Raw genomic sequence first — 21,964 nt, forward strand, 5'->3', positions numbered from 1 at the left:
ATACAATTTAAAATCGCACATCACAGTTAACTATGTTTTTATTTGTAATTTAGAATTCTGAAATACAGACTCACTGGAACTCAAGGATCTTCCTACCCCACCTCCTGATGCTTCAATTACAGGAATGTGCCACCACACTGGGCCTCATAATGTGTGTTTAGCCTCTTTCAGTCTGGAATAGTTTTTCAGTATTACATGACTCTGACACTTCTGAAAAGTATAGTCATGGTTCCAACTTCAGCTAAGAGATATGCAGAATAAAGACAGGATATCATCCTCACCCTTACAATAAAAAATAAACTGGATGAATTCCAAATTATTTTATTGAGTCTACTACAGTACTGGTTTCAGGCTACCTAAGTATTCCAACATCTGGGAAAAGACAGGTAGGCATCTAAAAGACAAAAGCAAAGCTAAGTAATTAAATTATAGTTCATTTACTTAATGAAATCTAACATAATCGTAAAAAGGTTGGTGTATATGAGCTAATATGGAAGGACTTTCACAATAGACAACTGTGTATACAACTGGGGAGGAGAAAACCTCTATCCTTATCTACTCTTATCTACATGGCGCAGTGGATGTCCAGTTTTGACTCTTGGCTAGGAAAAGGACAGTAAGATTAGTAGATGAACTGTTTTAGACTACTCTGGTAACCACCCAAAATTTATAAACTAATGTCCTTCATTTGGCAGTGCAGTTAAACAAGCTGTTTTAATGACATGATAGGAAAGGCATAAAAACTTAGTTGTGATTTGCCTTAGTTTCTGCGGCAGACAGATTCACTGCATAGTTGTTGAAGTTTTAATCAAAAGAAGTCATTGTGTGCCTGTACATGTTTGCATTTGTGTGAATTAAGACTCTGGGAAGCTTGCGCCAGGATGTCTTCTGGGCTGCATCATTTGCCAGAAGCCTCTTTGCCTTTAAATAAAAGCAATCTACAATGATGCTCTATTTAGTCTTGTGTGTCCTATCAAATATCTAAACTTGTTTTAAAAAAAGCAATTTCAAAGGACTGTGCCAGACCGTGAAAAACAGACTTTGAAATGGTAGCAAGCAGGGAAAGTTGTCAGACACCTGGGAGCAAATTCCAGTTCTTCCTGAATAAAGGATGTGTGGATATTGCAGTTTAATAACCTACACAGCCTGCAAATACTATAGGATCCAGACTGAGCAAAAGAACATGGCACAGACCCCAAAGGAAGTACAATGTGTATCACTATTAACTTTGAAATGTCCATGACGACTGTGGGTATCATGGGAAACCAATGCTAAGAAAGGCCACATCTACACTTGCATCTTGGAGCATTTGCAGCTTCATTCGGGACGGAAGCTGGGCTCATAAAGCTCAAAGTTTATTTACATGCAAGACATCTGAAATACGGCACCAAAGAATCCAACTACTCTAAAAAACATGAGTTTGGTAAGAAAATATATTTAGAATTAGTAGAAGCCAAAAATATAACTGCTCTAATCTGAAAGCATAAAACGGGGAGTGCGTCAAGTAGGCAGGGCACAGAGACATTTTTCCATCCTGACGCACTGATGTTAATCACTGAAGGCCAAATGAAGGTTGAAATTAAGTGCTAGAAACATAAGAACAGGATGCACCAAGGATGTCACAGTGGGCAGTTAGAGGAAGACAAAGCTGCTAAGTGGAGTCAGCATGGGTAGGGGCATGCTGGGAAGCAGTGATATGCTGGGGTTTTATTTCCCTCTTCCCTTTGGGTCATTTCTGCTCTCAATTTCTCACCACTCCTGCAGAAGAGAACACAGACAGAGGCCACAGGAGAAGCAGAGGGTGTTCCATCTCAGCTTCATTTCCCTTCTGACGCAGCTACACAAAGGGATTATGAAACAGGAGCAAGGCATAAGAAGGACTTCAGGAAGAGTTAAGATTTAGTACATGGTGGCATTTTGTTTGGTTTGGTTTGCTTGTTTGTTTTCTGTGTTTCTTCCCCTGGCATGTGAGTAAGAGGGAAGCTGTTAGAGAGGTAGGATGACAGAGCTGAAAGGACAAGCAGGAGAGGCCATAAACTAGGGGAAATACACACGGAAGGCAGCTCTGCTTCAGTGCTTATAATAGGAAATGTGAATTCTTAATGTATTTCTAGACCTACAATTTTGAAGTTGGGGGAAATGTTGGCTTCTTCTCTGTAAGCAAAACCACTAGTCTTTTTGCTTCTCTGTGTCCCCTATCTTTTTTTTTTTTTTTTTTGGTTTTTCGAGACAGGGTTTCTCTGTGTAGCCTTGGCCATCCTGGACTCACTTTGTAGACCAGGCTGGCCTTGAACTCACAGCGATCCGCCTGCCTCTGCCTCCCGAGTGCTGGGATTAAAGGCATGCGCCACCACGCCCGGCTCTGTGTCTCCTATCTTAACTGCCTGTCTTGCCATGATACTTACCCATCTAAAGCCAGATAACGCAAGAAGAAAATTTAGTTTTTAAGAACTCCTGAGTGGGATTACACACCTGTAATCCCAGCACTCAGGGAGGCAGAAGCAGGGGATTGTTGTGAGCTCGAGGCCAGCCTGGTCTACCAAGCGAGTCCAAGATAGGCAAGGCTATACAGAGAAACCCTGTCTCGAGGAACAAAAACAAAACAAACAAACAACAACAACAACAACAATAAAAAACAAACTCCTGAATGGCACTTAACTTCAGTAGGCACTGTAATAAGCAAAGATAGCTTTTACTTTTATCCACTCACAAATATTTTGTTAGAGTTCTACATAGTAATAGCATATGTGGACTCTACAATCAACAATGGAAAACAGCAGCAGGAAGGTGTACAGCAATGGGTATGGTTTTGACTGTGTTTATGTCCACTGCCTTTGACTATGAACATAAATCTATGAGCTCTTTCCAAGAAGTAGAAAACCAATTTGAAAATACCACACATAAACAATTAAAAAAAATACACCTTAAACAGGTCTTCTACAGTCCATCTATGTCACCTGAAGAAAAGAAACAAGAACTGGGAAAGAAAAACACAGAGACAAAGTGACTGAAGAAAAGAGACTGGGGGTCACAGAACAAAAATGAGTAAGACTGCGGTTCATGAGTACATGACACTTGGCATGTCCCAGTATATCTGCCTGGGATAGCCAAATCTTTCAGGATTGTTCAAACCTAGTATAGATAGAAGATTTTGTTTATTTGAAACAGGATCTGATGATATATAGTTCAGGGTGGCCTTGAACTTGCAATCCTCTGTCTCAGCCTCTGGCATGCTAGATGACAGGTATGTGCCACCACACCCAGCTCTGGTATACATTTTAAAATCCTTTTAAGCACAGTGAAATGTGTGAACTAAGATGTCCATAAGTATGAAATGCATATCAGATTTGGATGACTTTGTGCAAAAAGAAAGTGAAATATTTTTTATATACTTTAATTAAATAGAATATATTTTAAAATTAATTCCACTTTTAAACCTTTATTGCTAGTAGAAATTTTTTACTTAAGCACATAGCCTATGTTGTATTTCTGGAGTGCAGATGTTACATCATTAGTGTCCTTATTAACATCAAGATTGATAAAATAAGTTTGTTAATGTCTGAATCCCCCAACCTCTAAAAACATACCAATATGCTGGACTTTTTCATCAACCACCTCACAATGGTATGGCCACCGTGTTGGGCTTAGTGGACCAGAGGAAGAAACACCATATAAATCTCGTGGTTCACGAAGGCGTGGTACCCATCTTCCTAGCTGATACTCCAACAAAATTTGTGTAGTCCGAGGGAAGAATGGGTCCCCAATGGAATCAGCTGGAAAAATATTCAAACATAATCATGGGTGACCAGAAGGAAACCACCAATTCCTACATGTTTCATATAGTTCTTTTCCTTTCAACATACTTAATTTATACATATATATATATCATTTTAATGATTTAATAATTCATGACATTCTAAATATCTAAATAAAATTTTGTAAAAATGCATCTTCATAATAGCTAAAAATGTTTGTTAACATATGTAGTATTATTTTACAATGATTTCTTACCAATACTTTAAATATGTCTGTTTCTTGCAGCATCCCTAGCAAATCATCTAAATTTGACTTTTAAATATGTGTGTGTGTGTGTGTGTGTGTGTGTGTGTGTGTGTGTGTACGCTCAAGAGCCCACAGAGGCCAGAGGACAACCTTTGGTGTCATCCTCAAGAACACTGTCTACCTCCATTGAAGCAAGGCCTTTCACTGGCCCAGAGACCACCAATTAGGCTGGACTGGCTATCTAGTGAGCACTACAGATCTTCCTGTCACATAAACCTCTTGAGTGCTGGATTATAAAGTGCAAGCCACCATGCAGACATTGTTATTGTTTGAACTCAGGTCCTCAAGTTTGTGAGGCAAGCACTTCACTGAATGATCTATTTTCTCAAGCCCCATATTTGACTTCTTAACCATACTAATCGTCCAATAAGTTAAATATAGCCACTGATCATAACCTCACGACTTACTGGAACTGTATACCTAATGGTTGCTAGTGATCTCTAAGACACAAGTTTGCACTGTGACCCAACCCCAGGAGTGTGGTTCATACAGTCATTATGGCCTACCCTTGGCAGGCAATACATGGCTCTTTCTCTGTTGGCATGTAATTACATCAGTTCGATGTGAAATTCCTTCTAGGTTTATTTCTCTTCTTTTATAGCCTACAGAACCTGTGAACTAACCTCCAGGAGCTTTCCATTAGGATCGAAGTAAGTTCTCTGCTCCACTTTAAACAATCAAATCTTTTATTTGCCTGGCTTATGTATTTACTTTTTATGTCTTCCCCTTATATGTGACTTAGTGTGCCCAAACACTTTCCAGTTTTAAACACCCAATTTGTGAACTGTTATTGCTCAAATCAATTCCTTAAATGTGTAGTTATATTTTAACAGGCTTTACCAAAATTGAATCACCTTAAACATATGACTGTGACTTTATTAAATATACATCACAGATAAATATCTACATTAGTACTAGAATTATTTTGATATGGCTATCAGAATTCATTTGTGGCTCTTTACTAATTATATCTTCACTTACAAACGCCTTCCCTAAACTGCTAGTACAGTATGTACCTTAGGCACACTTGTGTGTGTGATTTACATAATAAATTTTCTATATTTGGATATTCAGATTATTTCTAACTTTTGACTCAATTAGAAAAATAAGAGTCAGAAGAGATACCTGTCCTAACATATACCAAAATATCACATTTAAAGCTATAATTTACAACATTAATGAGGACTTTTGAGTCCAGGAATGGAAAAATGAGATTTAGTACCTGATAAAGCTAACAGGTCAAATGTATGGTAAAGGTGACATTTTGAATTAGTGATAAAAATGGACAAATTTCAATAAATAATCCCACAGATTACCAAATGACACAGTAGCTATTTATGAATTAGAACATAAAACCTACTCATATGAAAAACTAAATATAAAAATTCAGATCAATGGAGAGGAGTACTTAAGATTTTTTTTTGATTAGTATAACTATGACCTTGGGGTAGAGAAGGTCTTTGTAATCTGAGTAAGATAAGAATGAAGAGCCAGGGGAATTCCAAGATGGAGCCAACCAAGGAGCCACGTATCTGATCTACTCCAAGGAGACCAGGGACATAAGTGGAGCCACAGATTGCTGGACTTTGAGAACTGTAGGTGAGTGGGGCCCCAAAGGCCGCAGACCAAACAGGGGGCCTACCCCCCTGGGACAAGCAACATCCTGGAGGTGTTAAACGCACTCCCCAAACTCTGGAACGGAATCCACATGCAAAGATTCGCTGTTTGGGGAGGGGATTTTCCAGAGTCCCCAGCCAGAGGAGTCTCAGTGAAGAGGGTGAATCTGCCCTAGGATTCCTCCTTCCACACCACCCCAAACTGCGGAGGTCACCCGCCTAGGCCAAGTGGAAACACAGGCGGTGGGACCCAACAGAGACAGCTAAAGCGGGACTGCAGCTCGCTAGCCATCCGGGGCCCAACCTAACACCGATCACAGTGGACTGAGACTGCAAACAGCGGCAGCTTGGACTGCTTCCACAGACCTGTTGGGAGACGTGGGTCTTGCCTAGAGCAATAGCTGAGCATCATAGCCCTGCGGGAAGACCTGGTTCTGGGGGCTTCCGCCAGAGCTCTGCAACCCTATTGTTCTTACCCAGCCACAAGGCACTGGCCCTGCACTCCCCGAACGAGAGAGCCTAGCTAGGGATCCTGGCCCGAGCAAGGCAGGCACTCTCACATTATCAGGAGACGAAACGTGGGTCTTGCTTGCAGTGTCTAATTGCTGACCAAGAGCGACCTTGGTCCCTTCAGGAATATAGTTCTGGGAGAGGTTGGACACCTCTATAGGGTATAGAGACAGAGCTAAAAGACAGCTACACCCCCAGAAGATCTGATCTACCTGGGGTCTTGACTACAAAGCCACAGGAAGGACAGGCAGCTGGATCAACCTACACAACCAGAACGTTTGTGTGCGGACCTTATTCTAGGTCCCCAAACTGCTGATCTGAATTACAGCAGTAAAGTCCAAACATATATCTACTTTGGCTGACTCAGCCTGGAGCCCACGGTGCAGAGGAAAATCACCAGGAGTGAAACCGGATTACCTACCTGTTCCACGGAAATACTCCCTGATCCCCACAGGCAAGAGCACCTGACCTATAATCAGTCATCAATTAACCACTCTCAACCAGCGAAGGTCACTACAAAATACCTTCCAACATCAGAGCCATCAAAATGACAAGAGGACAGCGAAAGAATTCTAACAAAAACCAAAACAGTTTGGCATCTCCGGATCCCAACATTCCCAATGAAAACAACCTGGAGAACCTAGCAGCAATGGATTGTCAAGAAAATGACCTCAAGTCCTTAGTAAAGAAGATGATAATGGAAGAAACAAATAAAATTTGTAAACAAATGCAGGAGGAGGCAAACAAGAGGGCTGAAGAATTAAAAGAGTCATATAAAGAGGCACTTGAAGAATTTCAGAAAAATATAAATAACCAGATGAAGGAAATCATTAAAACAGTCCAAGACATGAAGATAAAAATGGAAGCTATGATGCAGGAACACACAGAAGAAAAATGTGATCAAGAGGCATCAGAGAAGAAAGCAAGCATCTCAGAGGTGGCCTTATCTAGCAGATTGCAAGAAATGAAAGAACGAATATCGGGACTTGAAGATACAATCGCAGAACTGGAAACATCCATCAAGGGAAATTCTAAATCTGAAAAGTGTCTGACACAGAGCATTCAAGAAATAAAAGACAACATGAAAAGACGAAACTTGAGAATAATAGGGATTGAAGAAGGCAACCTACTCCACAGCCCAGAAAATATCTTTAATAGAATAATAGAAGAAAATGTCCCCAATTTGAAGAAGGAGATGCATACGAGCATACAAGAGGCCTACAGAACACCAAATAGAATAGACCTGAAAAGAAAATCTTCCCGCCACATAATAATAACAACACAAAATAAACAGAACAAGGAAAAAATATTAAAAGCGGCAAGAGAAAAAGGCCGAGTAACATATGAAGGCAAACCTATCAGAATTACTCCTGACTTCTCAGCAGAGACCATGAAAGCCAGAAGGGCCTGGACAGAGGTTCTGAAAATCCTAAGGGAACACAGATACCAGGCAAGACTACTATATCCAGCAAAATTATCAATAACCATTGAAGGAGAAGACAAGATATTCCATGACAAAAACAAATTCAAACTGTACCTAGCCACAAATCCAGCTTTACAGAAGTTACTAGAAGGAAAACTCCACCCCAACTGGTCAAACTACAACCAAAACTACATAGGAAATAGGTAACTATACAATTGCAAAATCACAACCTCACAAAATCTTGACTGTTACAAATACCAAAAATGAAGGACTTAGCAATCACTGGTCATTAATATCTCTCAACGTCAATGGTCTCAATTCTCCAATAAAAAGACACAGACTAACGGAGTGGATGCATAAACATGACCCAACATTTTTCTGCATTCAAGAAACACACCTCAACCACAAGGACAGACATTGCCTCAGAGTAAAAGATTGGGGAAAAATATTCCAAGCAAATGGTCACAAGAAACAAGCTGGGGTAGCCATTCTAATATCTAATAAAATAGACTTTCAACCAAAATTAATCAAAAGAGATGAGGATGGACACTTCGTACTCGTCAAAGGTAAAGTCAACCAAAAAGACATCATGATTTTGAACATCTATGCTCCGAATACAAGGGCTCCCACATTTGTAAAAGAGTTATTAACAAAGCTTGCCCCACTCATCGATAACCACACATTAATAGTGGGAGACTTCAACACCCCACTTTCACTCAAGGATAGGTCTTTGATTCAAAAACTAAGCCGGGAAATAACCTCATTAACCAATGTCATGAATCAAATGGATCTAACAGATATCTACAGAACTTTCCACCCAAACGCAAAGGATTATATCTTTTTCTCAGCACCCCATGGAACGTTCTCTAAAATTGATCACATAGTTGGTCACGAAGCAAACCTCAACAGATACAAGAAGATTGAAATAATACCTTGTATCTTATCAGATCACCATGGTCTAAGGCTGGACTTCAACAGCAACAGAAATAACAAAAAGCATACTAACACGTGGAAACTAAACAACTTTCTACTTAATGACACATGGGTCACGGAAGAAATAAGGGAAGAAATAAAAGATTTCCTGAAATTCAATGAAAATGATGGAACAACATACTCAAATTTGTGGGACACATTGAAAGCGGTGCTAAGAGGAAAATTCATAGCACTAAGTGCCTTTAAAAAGAAAATGGTATCATCCCACATAAACAACTTAACAACACATCTGGAAGCTCTAGAAAAAAAAGAAGCAGAAACACCCAAGAGGAGTAGATGCCTAGAAATAATCAAACTCAGGGCTGAAATAAATAAATTAGAAACAAAGAGAACAATCCAAAGAATCAACAAAACCAAGAGCTGGTTCTTTGAGAAAATTAACAAGATAGACAAACCGTTAGCCAATCTAACTAAAAGACAGAGAAACACTATCCAAATTAACAAAATCAGAAATGAAAAGGGAGACATAATAACAGACACCAAAAAAATACAAAGAATTGTAAGAACCTACTTTAAAGGCATTTATGCCACAAAATTCAAAAATTTAAGGGAAATGGACAAATTTCTCGACTGATTCCATTTGCCAAAATTGAACCAAGACCAGATAAACAAATTAAATAGCCCTATTTCGCCTATAGAAATAGAAGCAACCATTGATAGTCTCCCAACCAAAAAAAGCCCAGGGCCAGATGGTTTCAGTGCAGAATTCTACCAGTCCTTCAAAGAGGAGCTAATTCCGATACTATTCAAGCTATTCCGAAAGATAGAAATGGACGGAATATTATCAAATTCCTTCTATGAGGCCACAGTCACACTGATACCTAAACCTCACAAAGACCCAACAAAAAAAGAGAATTTCAGACCAATTTCTCTTATGAACATTGATGCAAAAATACTCAACAAAATACTCACAAAGCGAATACAATAGCATATCAAAGACATCATTCACCATGACCAGGTAGGATTCATTCCAGGCATGCAGGGATGGTTTAACATATGGAAATCCATCAATGTAATCCATCATATAAACAAACTGAAAGAGAAAAACCACATGATCATCTCTTTAGATGCAGAAAAAGCATCTGACAAAATCCAACACCCATTTATGTTTAAAGTTCTGGAGAGATCAGGAATTCAAGGCACTTATCTAAACATAATAAAGGCTATATACAGCAAACCAACAGCCAACATTAAATTAAATGGAGAGATACTCAAGGGAATCCCTCTAAAATCGGGAACCAGACAAGGCTGCCCTCTGTCCCCATATCTCTTCAATATAGTTCTTGAAGTTCTAGCCAGAACAATAAGGCATCAAAAGGAGATCAAGGGGATCCAAATGGGAAAGGAAGAAGTCAAATTATCCCTATTTGCAGATGATATGATAGTGTATATAAGTGACCCCCAAAATTCCACCAGAGAACTCCTACAGCTGATAAACACCTTCAGCAAATTGGCAGGATACAAAATAAACTCAAAAAAGTCAGTAGCTTTCCTGTATACAAATGACAAACAGGCAGAGGAAGAAATTAGGAAAACTACTCCCTTCACGATAGCCACAAACAATATAAAATATGTAGGAGTAACTCTAACCAAGCAAGTGAAGGACTTATTTGAAAAAAAACTTCAAACCTCTGAGGAAAGAGATTGAAGATGACATCAGAAGATGGAAGGATTTACCTTGTTCGTGGATCGGGAGAATCAACATAGTAAAAATGGCCATCTTACCAAAGCAATTTACAGATTCAACACAATCCCTATCAAAATACTTACAAAATATTTTGAAGATATTGAAAGATCAATTCTCAAATTCATATGGAGAAATAAAAAACCCAGAATAGCAAAAACAATCCTATACAATAAAAGATCCTCTGGAGGAATCTCCATACCTGATCTCAAGCTGTACTACAGAGCAACAGTAATTAAAACAGCATGGTACTGGCAAAGCAATAGGCCGGTGGATCAATGGAATCGAGTTGAAGACCCAGAGATGAATCCACACACATTTGCTCACTTGATTTTTGACAAAGAAGCCAAATCTATTCAATGGAAAAATGATAGCATCTTCAACAAATGGTGCTGGTCTAACTGGATGTTTACATGTAGAAAAACGCAATTAGACCCTTATTTGTCACCATGCACAAAACTCAAGTCCAAGTGGATTAAAGACCTCAACTTAAAACCAGAGACATTAATTCAGTTAGAGGGAAAAGTGGGGAAGAGCCTGGAACACATAGGCACAGGAAACAACTTCCTGAACAGTAAGTACACCAACAGCCCAGGCCTTAATGTCAACAATTAGTAAATGGGACCTCATGAGGCTGAGAAGCTTCTGTAAGACAGGAGACACTGTCAGTAGAACAAAGCAACAGCCTACAGACTGGGAAAAGATCTTCACCAACCCTTCATCTGATAAAGGTTTAATATCCAAAACATATAAAGAACTCAAGAAATTAAACACCACAAAACCAAACAACCCAATTGTGAAATGGGGCTTGGAACTTAACAGATAATTCTCAACAGAGGAATATCAAATGGCCGAGAAACACTTAAAGAAGTGTTCGTCCTCATTAGTCATCAGAGAAATGCAAATCAAAACGACACTGAGATTCCATCTTACACCCATCAGAATGGCTAAGATCAAAAACTCAAATGACACCACATGTTGGCGAGGATGTGGAGAGAGAGGAACACTCCTTCATTGCTGGTGGGAATGCAAACTAGTACAACCACTTTGGAAAGCTATCTGGCGCTTTCTCAGAAAAATGGGAATAGGGCTTCCTCAAGACCCAGCTATCCCACTCCTTGGAATATACCCAGAAAATGCCCTACCACACAACAGGGACATATGCTCAACCATGTTCATAGCTGCTTTATACATAATAGCCAGAACATGGAAATAGCCTAAGTGTCCCTCAGTAGAAGAATGGACTAAGAAACTGTGGTACATTTACATGATGGAATACTACTCAGCTATTAAAAACAAGGAATTCCCAAAATTTGTGGACAAATGGATTGATCTAGAAATTATCATAATGAGTGAGTTCACCCAGAAGCAAAAAGAGACAAACGGTATATACTCGCTTATATCAAAACACTAGTCCAAGGAATACGTACCATGAAAAACTTTACTTACCAAGAAAGTGGGTCAGAGGAGAGGACATCCTATTGAGACTTTAGGCGAGAGTAGCATGGAAGAATGGGGAAATAGTAGGATCCACAGGGTCCTGGAAACCTACAAGAAGAACTTTATGACAGGCAGATCTGGGTCCTGGGGTCCTCCTCAAACTAAGGCACCAGACAAGGAGAATATAGGCAGTAAGCTTCGAACTCCTACCAAGACCTAGTCGACGAACATATTCTCCACTGTTGAGTGGAGAGTGAGATCTGACTCTCACACAAACTCTGGTGCCCCTTTTCTGACCACGTCCCCTGGATGGGGAGGCCTGGCGGCACTCAGAGGAAGGATAGCAAGTTACCAAGAAGAGACTCAATATTCTAAGAGCATATATAAGGGGAGGAGGTCTCCCTCAATCACAGACATAGGGGAGGGGAGAAGGGGGGAAGTGGGAGGGAGGGAAGAATGGGAGGAAACAGGGGAAGGGCTAACAATCGAGATGTAATATGAATAAATTAATAAAAAAAGAATGAAGAGCCATAAATGAATATTGATAAACCTAGCCACATCAAAAATTCTAAGTAATGGAAGCAACATAAACAAAAATCAAAGAATTACCATGCATGAGCAATTCATAAAAAGGAATATAAATAGTCAATAAGCCTGTAAAAATAATTCTCAGCTTCTCTAACAATATACCAGTTAAAAAAGGAGTTACATCCTGTCTTCCATTAGATGTTAAAGCTAAAACAAAGCTAACAAAAAGGGGCATCAGGGAAGTATGCACACAACAGTGCCATACAATTTCTACCAGTACAGGTATGTACATTTACCTATATATACAATACAAACTTGATATATGTATATATACTACATTTATATGTATATACACATATTATACTTGTAAAGAGAAAAACTTGAAACATACATACTATGCTGGTTGTTTTTTGTCAACTCAACACAAATCTAGACATATCTGAGAAGATGAAATCCTGAGAAAATGACTACACAAAACTGGTGAGTAGGTAAGTTTGTGGAGCATTTTCTTTTCTTTTCCTGATTTTTCTTCTTTTTTATTAATATTTTTGTTTTTTACATACATATTATATATATAATATATATAAAATAAATTACATAGAGCAAGAAGAACGACCACAAAACCACCAGGAATTATATTAATGTTACATTCATAGTGTTTTGGCTATTTGTATTTGGCATTGTCTTGATTACTGACTGATGTGAGAGGGCACAGTTCCCTGGCTGAACGGCCATCATTGGCCAAGTGATCCTGCATGGAAAGCAAGCTCAGCAAGGTAAGCAGCACTGCTCCATGGCTTCTGCTTTATCGCCTCCAGCTCAGTTCCTCAAGCTCCTCCCTGACTTCCTTCCCTAAGCAATGGAGTGTGGCCAATAATAATAAGATGAAATAAACCCCTTCCTTCCTAAGCTGCTTTTGATCACTGCATTTTGTCACAGCAATAGAAACCCTAATGATGACACATACCAATATAAGAAGAGTAATTAATCATCTTGAGAGTGGTTTGTTTTAGGATGGTGGTAACACAAACAAGTAAAAAGGCTTTAACATCAATACTGGACTGTTTTATATATGTGATTATTTACTGGAAATATTTTAGAATTTGACAGTATAACTGTAAATGTATACATTAAAAAGTCTAGTATACATCAGGATGCTCACACATACATATAAATACTTGCAAATAAATAACCTTATTAAAGGCTATTTATGCAACAATACATCATTAAAATAAACATGTATTTCCAATACATTGTGTTTGTTATATATTGGGTCACTGAATAAATTCACCCACACCTTTAAAATAGTTCTATTTTTGAATAAAATGAAAAGGTAACTCCTTATTTTAAACAGGGCTCCACAAAGTAACTACTGCTTTCATTTAATTTCATCCATTACTGTTTAATATTAAGCAGGTTTACTTAAAACCACCCTGAGAAGTTTAAAACTCAAAAGTGGACATATTCCTTTTTTCCTACCCACCAGAATAATCACTATTCTACTAAATTTGGATTTTTTTCAGGTTCCTTATCCTACTTTTTATCCACTCAAGGTTTCATGATTAAAATGGAGGAAAATACATATAGATGAGTTCAAACCTGCTAGTAGTGTACACTGATGAATATCATCACTTATAAATTTCATGAATGTATCTTCATCCTGAAACAAAAGAATTTTATAAATTTAAGAACCAATAATATCAAAATCCAGAGTTTTGCTGAACATCTTTAGTACTCGTGATTGTCTTTAATTTTAACAATGACTATCTGGGCTACTGGCCCCAAAGCAGCAGCTCCAAAACAGGGGAACTTTAAAATCTGCATCTTTATTCCTCCTCTTCCACAGGGTACAGCCATGATAATGACTGCAGAGAAGGAGTAAAGTTTAAAGATTCTTGGAACACTTGGGAAAACAACTGGCGAATGAGAACACAAGAAGTTATGGACTTAGAGAGCTACGCTTCATTTTGGAGAGATTTTGGAACTTTAAGCATACTATAATTTATACTTTTAAAAGAAATCTCTTAGAATGGGATGTAGGATTACACACAGTATTTTCAAACGCAACACCCCTCCCTCTCTCCCTTTTCTACTCCCCACATCCTGTCCTTCTGGCATTAGAGTCACACTAACCCACTGTGGTAGGGCCCCACACTGGCTGGAACCCCAGTGGCTCTAGCACGGTGCATAGTGTGCTGTGACATGACCAGCACATAAGAAGTGAGTAGATTTGGATAGTAAAAATAAAATCCTAATCGTCACATACATACATTTTAATAAAGTCCAGAATTTCCCCCAAGTATTTTCTCAAGAAAAAAACTTTCTATTAAAAAAATGTTTTTAGGGCTGGAGAGATGGTTGAGAGGCTAAGAGCACTGTATGCTCATCCAGAGGTCCTAAGTTCAATTCTCAGCCACCACATGGTGGCTCACAACCATCTGTAAGGAGATCTGGTGCCCTCTTCTGGGCGGGCAGGCGCACATGTGGACAGAATACTGTACACATATAAAATACATCCTTTAAAATATTTTAAATTGAAATAGATAATTTTGTCCTTCCCACTCCCCCCTCCTCACTTTCAAGTTGATAGCCTCTTCAAGAAAAAAAAAAGATTCTTTTTCTTTCTTTCTTTCTAGATAGGGCTTATTACACAGTACGTTTTTCAGGTGAGTTGTTTTCTAACTTCCATGAGAACGAGATCATCACCAATTCAACAATGTTTTAATTGGGGATATATGCTTTATAGTACACTTTATCTAGAATTAAGTAAGAGAGAAAAACATACCGATTCATCCTCATCGCTGATACTTCTGTCTGAGTAGTCTTCCTCTTCTGAATCTTCTGACATCTCTTTCAGTGTCTGCCTTGAAATTTATTTTATTATGTGGGTAGACTGTAAAGTTTCTAAGGGAATTATTTGACAACTTTTCTTTGAAGTGAAGGTGTGTACGTTCTAGATTAAATACTCCAGAACACATCCAATTGTGTTTAATTAACAGTGACAGATCTCTAAAAACTAAATAAGAATACAGGAAATTAACTTCAACTTAAAAGATATTAAGAAACTATCCGTTACTATAAGACAAGGTCCTTAAATGGTTATCCAATACCAAATAGTAAGTCCTAAAAAATGTACATACAAGCAACATTAAACAGACTTCTGTGGATTGCATTTACATATTTATTTACACATACATAATGATAAAAATGAGAAAGAGGCTATAAATCTGAGTGTTGGAAGGGGGTAAATGATGCAATTATATTTTAATTAAATAAAAAATTAAAATGAGGATACAAAAATGAGTGGGTATGGAACGTGGAGGTGACCCTGGGAGGAGATGGAGGGGGATAAATAAATCCATAATTTATTAGTATGTTTAATGAACAAAAGTAAAACCGAAAAATATGCTGAAACAAACAAGCAAACAAGCTGTGTAAAGAATTTAGTTGAAAGAAGTTTCACGGTAAATAGCCAGACTATTTACACTTTATATTACAATTAAACACTACACAGCAATAGTAAATTCAGGATTGTCCTCAAGCATTACAATTTTATAATTATTCAGGCAACAAAATGTAGCAATAGTTTAAAAACTTTTCCCTTCCTCCTTAACTTTTACTTTTCCCAAGTTTCAGTGTCTACAGCTTAGGTTTCTCTTGAATTTTGATCATTACTGTATAGTTAACTTCTAAACTCAATTACACCGTTCGAACGTAAAGAGCTACCAGAAGGTTCTGTGGGAGATGCTCACTCTATAAAAACAAGCGTTTAGGAGCGTGGGCTGAACGCGCAACCTACAGAACGTCACAACCCTTGGTTTAGGATGGGTGCAGAAGAGCGTGTTTCTGGCGCGCTGACCGCACAGAAGGCCTTGCAAAGCTTCATCAGAAGCAACTGCTGCCACCCAGCGCCGTTTCCAGATGACATCTCAGGGCGGAGGCTGACGCTTCAGCCCCGGATGACAGCTCGAAATCGGGCCAACCCGCCAGGCACCCGGCGGCCGTCTCCTTACGTGCGCGGACGGACGAGGCGGGCGAGCGCCCGGGGGCGGGGCGCGAACCTCCGCGCCAGTGGAAGACGCGAACGAGGCGGCGCGCACGACGGCAGTGCCCGCGCGGAGCCTCCGCACTCACTCGGGCCCCGCGCCGCCCCGCGCCGAGGGGCGCATTTCCCGCGCGGCGCCTCCGCCGCCGGCCTCGCTCCCTCGGCCTCTTCAAGCCACCCGGGTCGTCCCACCCTGGCCGGGACAGCACTTCAGGACGTCCCCCGGACCCTCGGCGTCGACAGAGTCAGAGGAAACATCAACGTAATTCAAGGGCGGCAGCCACGCCCTCCATGGAGAGCGAGCCTCTTGTTGTCAGGGCGACGGCTGTAGTCTCGCGAGACTTCGTGCAGCCCTGGAGATTGTTCTAGCGACCGAGGTGGTGAGGTTTGGGCTGGAGAAAGGGACGCCAGGGGATGGTGGGAACTCCAGGCTTGGCTTCGAGGAGTTACCTGGAGGTTTGGAGAAGTTTGAGTGTGGCAGGCTGGAGGGAGGATTTGGCGCTGGGGAAGGCGCGACAGCAGTTAGTTCCAAGTGACAGCAATTTGTCTGCTAGGTCCCTGCGCAGAGAAGGCAGTAGAACACACTTTTTAAGACTTGCGTCTGGATGCTCACTTGACTTTTTAACATCCTGACCATGGGCAAGTTAATTTTCTTCATTAATAAAAGGAATGCAGTAACTGTACTTGGAGTTAAAAAGGTTGGGTTTCATTCTGCACAATTGTGATTCATCCTTACTCCTCTGGAAATGAGACTTATTTGAAGGAGTCATATGAGGGTAAATTCTCAAAAATTTCATTAGTTTGGAAATTCTTTATTAGCTAACGTAAGCTAACGTTTTCGTACAGCCTCCCCACCCTCACCCCCGGACTTATTTAAGTCAATAAAATACACCCATTAAAGACTCTCTACGCGTGTGTTTGTGTGTGTGTGTGTATACATCTCATCTTGATTTATTGGTCATCTTTAACTTTGGTGGATAATACAGTTGGAACAGTTTTGCCAGTAAATTTAAGCCTTGTCTGGCCTCAGTGGAAGAAGATGAGCTTAGTCCTGATGGCTATATGCCCAGGTGGGTTTATACGGTGGTAGGGGTGGGGCGTCCCTTTTTGAGGAGGGAGGAAGGGGGTGGGTGGGTGGGACTGGGAGAAGAGAAGGGAGGGAGCTGCGATTGGAATGTAAAATTAATATATTAAAAAACAGAAAAAAATGAATAGGTGTTCAGTGTCTTCATGGACCACATGAGACTTTGATATTGTAGAAACAAAGAAAGCAGGCTTGAAAGTAAGATGAGAGCAAAGCACTTTGGTTCAAACATGGAAATGGGTTAGCATCTCTAGACTTGGTAAGTTTCTGAAAATGTGTTTGTGTCAGCAATTCAAAATCTTGAGACTTCATGTTTGTTTGGACATTGGCCTGAGGAAATAAAATGTATCGCAGATCACCATGGTTGGATAACTGGTCTTCAGAGTTGGTTGTGCTTGCTTTCATGCTGTATGAACATTACTAAAGGTGACATGCCCAGAGACTCTTTGGTTTGAGGGTATCCTCAGAAATCCAGAACTGAAATTTACTTGCCATTGTGAAATTATAAGAACAGAAACATCACTTGTGCTTATATGTGGGGCCATTCAGAGGTAAGTAAGATGAAATGAGGCCATCAGTGTGGAGTTCTCATAATAAAACTTAGTGCCTTTATAGGACAGACCAGAGGAGACCCGTTCCCTGTTTCTGCTAAGGGGTACCCTCTGGTCCCTCAGGACTTTGCCAGCAAGATCATCACCGAATGTGTTCCCTCGACCTGCATCTTAGAACCATAGTCAAGCTAGACCTCTCTCCTTAAAGCTTACCCAGCTGGTGGTATTGCGCTACTGCAAACAGTAATAGTCCAAGACAGTCTTTCTATGTGGAATCTATTTTTTTTTTCCTGTTGGACTTTAGTCAAGGACAAAGGCCATAGGCTATTAGGTTTGCACAATGAAGCTCAAGAGAAACAACCCAACCAGGTACGGAAGAGGCAATCATAGGACTTAAGTCAGCCCAGCTATGCACATTAACATATGTCAGTGAATCTTTATAGAGAAGAATGAGAATTGTGGGTAAGGAAATTACTTAGAAATTCAGCAATTGTGAATTTGAAACTCACCTTCATTCATTATTCATCAGACCTTTTAGTGGTTAGTTCATATCAGAGACTATTGGCAGTGCAAGGCTACTGCAGGGAGCAGAACAGTTTTTAAGGGAATTCCATTCTAATGGGAGAAAGCAGACAAAACAGTAACAATAGAACCATGCAGATTAAAATAGCTATAGAGAGAAACAGAGTGAATAGCAGGCCCTAGGGGTGAGTAGCTTGGCAGCATGGCTCCTTCAGATGAGGTGGGTAGGGAAGTTCTCTGCCCAGGTAACATTGGGACAGGAGAAGAAACCACATGGGTGATGAGAGGACCTTTTTGAGGTGGAAAAAGCAGCAAGTACAAAGACTATGAATGAAGTGCTAGCTGGATCTAGTGACATTTTAAAAGAGATATTAATGGATTTTCCTCTCCAGATAAATTTAAAATAGCCTTTGAAGCATCTGCTTTAAATGTTTAAAACTGAGCTTTAAAAAATGATTTGTATTGCATTTATTGGGGAGGAGGAGGAGGAATGCATGCTACAGTGCATGCTTGGAGATCAGAGGCTAACTAGTAGGAATCTGTTCTTCCTTTATGTGGGCCCTGGGAATTGAACTCAGGTTGTCAGGCTTGGTAGCTGGTCTCCTTTCCCACTGAACCATCTAGATTTTCCATTTTTAATCTAAATGTTTTTTTTTTTTAATTTATTTTGAGTTCAGGCAATAGCATTTACTAGAAATTAAGTTCTTTGCTCTCAAGTTAAAATGAAAATAAGGCCTTGATTGAACTTTTCAAAGCCTTCTGAGTTGTGCTCCCTGCTCTGTGATCTCACCACTGAAAGTTCCTGATCTGTATAGGCAGTTTCCGCCTTCTCAGGAGGCAGAGGTAGCCTGCAGTAACGTCCCTCTTCTACTCTCATCTGGCAGTAGGAATCACAGTGTTAAAAGAAGAAGAAAAGAGGAAAGAAAAACTTAAAATTGTATTACCCCTAAAGGCACAATCACTGGCATGGGCTCTGGGAGGAGATTTTCATTTTAGAAGAATGGCAAAAATTTAAGTTATGTTATGAGTATAACTTATTTTGAACAATTTATTGTTTAGAATTTATTAAACAAGAGACCTAGATAAATGACCAGAGCATTCATTCTTTATGACATCATAGAGTTAGGTATCATTGGGACTTTGAGGTCTTTTCACACAATTTAGCTGATGAAGCTGTTCTAGGAACAGGGAGCTAGAAGCGAGTCAAGTACCTGTCTGCACCTTCCGTGCATTGTCTGGCCATAGGATGACCCACTTGAGGGCCAAACCGCTCAAAGTGTTTCCAAGCTTAGACGTTGACATGTGTTCCATGTAGCTAACCAAGACTAAGCTCAAGGGTCATCCCATAAAAATGTCTTCATCCACTTCTCTTGTTCCTTCAAGATTCTTGCCTCTTATTGGCTTGGGACTAAGACATCCTGGGGCAAAAGGCCAAAGGTCTCCTTACCTGGCCAAGTTACTCCCAGTGTTTGGTCTCACATACTTGTCTGTAGACTTCATGAGAAGAGAAAGTTCAGTCCTCCTCCCTCTGTATGTACACACACACACACACACACACACACACACACACACACCTCTCTTTAAGGCACCCTTACAGGCAATAATCTCTTGCAATAAACTGGGGAGTATAGTAATTAAGAGTGTGGACTGGTGGCCAACTATTTGGTGACTTAACAGCTCACTGAATGTTAGCATGTTTTTAACGTTCTTTGTGCTTCAATTTACTTACAAAACGGGAGGGAGATAGACTAGTACCTATCTTGTAGGATTACTGAAAGGACTAAAGGGCTGAAGAACATGTCAATCCTAAGCAATTGCCTGTATTTCACTCACGTGTCATGAGGGGCAGGCTCCAGCCACTGTTCTTCTGACGTAGCACAGTGGCTTTCAAGGTGTCCTCAAGAGACCAGTAGCATTAATGTTACTCAGTACTTTTTTTTTTTAGCAGGTAAATTCTCAGGCTCCCAGCCCTGTAGAATCAGAAACCGGTGGAAGACTCTGTCATGATCTCCATTTTGAGAACCAATGGCCCAGCAGGTTGAGTGTAGCCTCTGAAACTACAGTACCTAGTTGGGTGGCCTGCTATAAGCTGTTTAACCTTTCTGTGCCAGTTTCCTTGTAAACAGGAATAATGGCCACCTATCTAATAGCGTGATAGGGATTAAATGCTGGTCCTAGGAAGTGCTCTCATTTGTTGTTTTCTTTTGGTTTTTCGAGACAGGGTTTCTCTGTGTATCCTTGACTGTCCTGGACTCACTTTGTAGACCAGGCTGGCCTCGAACTCACAGCCATCTGCCTGCCTCTGCCTCCCAAGTGCTGGGACTATAGGTGTGCATCACTGAGCCTGGCTCTCATTTGTTTTCACTGACAATGTCTGAAGCACAGATTCTGACAGGCTTAAGTGGGTGAAAAAAGATGGGGAGGAGGACCGGAAGAAGGAGAAAGGGAGGACGAACTGCCTTCTCAAAGCAGGGTCTGCAAAGCAGCTCACAGCATCAGCATCCTTCAAAATGCACACCCTCAGGGCCTGTCCAGGCCTATTTTATGATGATCATATTTTATAAAAATACATTAAGTGCTCCTTAAATAAAGCATGCCATGGCAAAATTCCGCTATTAAATCTGAAGTAGAGAGAAGCAAGCATACTCTGGGGAGCTGGGATTGGATGAGCTAACACACAAATCATAAAGCTGGAAGCAAGATGACGTGCAAAACTCATGCCTCTTCCAGCCCTCCAAGTGCCCCAGATCACAACCACCTGCCACTGCCCCGAGCCTTTGCTTTTATTTTGAAGGAGAATTTTTAAAATGTTCTGTCAGTCATCCACTTCAGAGTACTTTTGAACATTTGGTTAGAAAATAGCCTGTAAGAAGTATCTTAAATATCAACTTTGCCAAGCATGCTAACACTTACTTGTAAGCTTAGCATTTGAGGGTCAGTAGTTCAAGGTCGTTCTCGGCTTCCTAACGAGTTCCAGGCCAGCCTGGGCTACATGCAATCCTGTTTCAAAGTACCTTTTTCCTTTATAATGAAGTGAAACCAGCATTCAGTGTGCCTTACCATCTTCTTTGTTATAGTCACACTTCTCCCAATCAATAGAGGACAGAAAAATGCATGAGGCAAAGACATTTGGAAGAACTCCATTTATTGTGGATGCATTTTCACAATATATTTTTTATTGCAGCAATCAATTATCAGTGAAAAATGTCAAGTGTTTATAACAGTTTTAACAATGGCAGATTCACAGAACATGCTAGTCAGCTTGCAGTTTCCCCTCTTAAAGATAACAGAGAGCTGTAATCCAACAAGTGAGGAATTTGCTTTTTCAAAGATTACATCCAAACGGGACGAAATTCTACCCTAAAGCTCATGTCATCCAAATATTGGAATAAAATGTAGGATCAAACACTTCACAACGTTGAACTTTCTTAAAAGCAAAAGCAACAAAGAGCCTATAAAGTAGCAAGAGAAGGCTTTGGTTAACACAGCCATGTTCCCTTGCCATC

At 40.1% G+C, this 21,964-nt stretch overlaps 1 protein-coding gene across 5 annotated transcripts in view; it reads right to left on the reverse strand.

The window, feature by feature from the left end:
- Nucleotides 1-16,384, reverse strand: part of Agbl3 (AGBL carboxypeptidase 3) — a 61,522-nt gene extending 45,138 nt beyond the window's left edge. For 3 of the 5 annotated variants that reach the window (XM_051151749.1, XM_051151753.1, XM_051151752.1), the window contains exons 1-4: nucleotides 16,056-16,261; nucleotides 15,042-15,272; nucleotides 13,856-13,916; nucleotides 3,588-3,773 (exon numbers count right to left, since the gene is read on the reverse strand). In XM_051151749.1, the coding sequence (XP_051007706.1) occupies nucleotides 3,588-3,773; nucleotides 13,856-13,916; nucleotides 15,042-15,104 (310 nt within the window). In that variant the 5' untranslated portion in view covers nucleotides 15,105-15,272; nucleotides 16,056-16,261. The other 2 variants (XM_051151750.1, XM_051151751.1) reach the window with 2 other exon arrangements.
- Nucleotides 16,385-21,964: the final 5,580 nt, after the last annotated feature.

Source organism: Acomys russatus, chromosome 10 (assembly GCF_903995435.1).
Source record: "Acomys russatus chromosome 10, mAcoRus1.1, whole genome shotgun sequence".
Taxonomy (NCBI): Eukaryota; Metazoa; Chordata; class Mammalia; order Rodentia; family Muridae; genus Acomys; species Acomys russatus.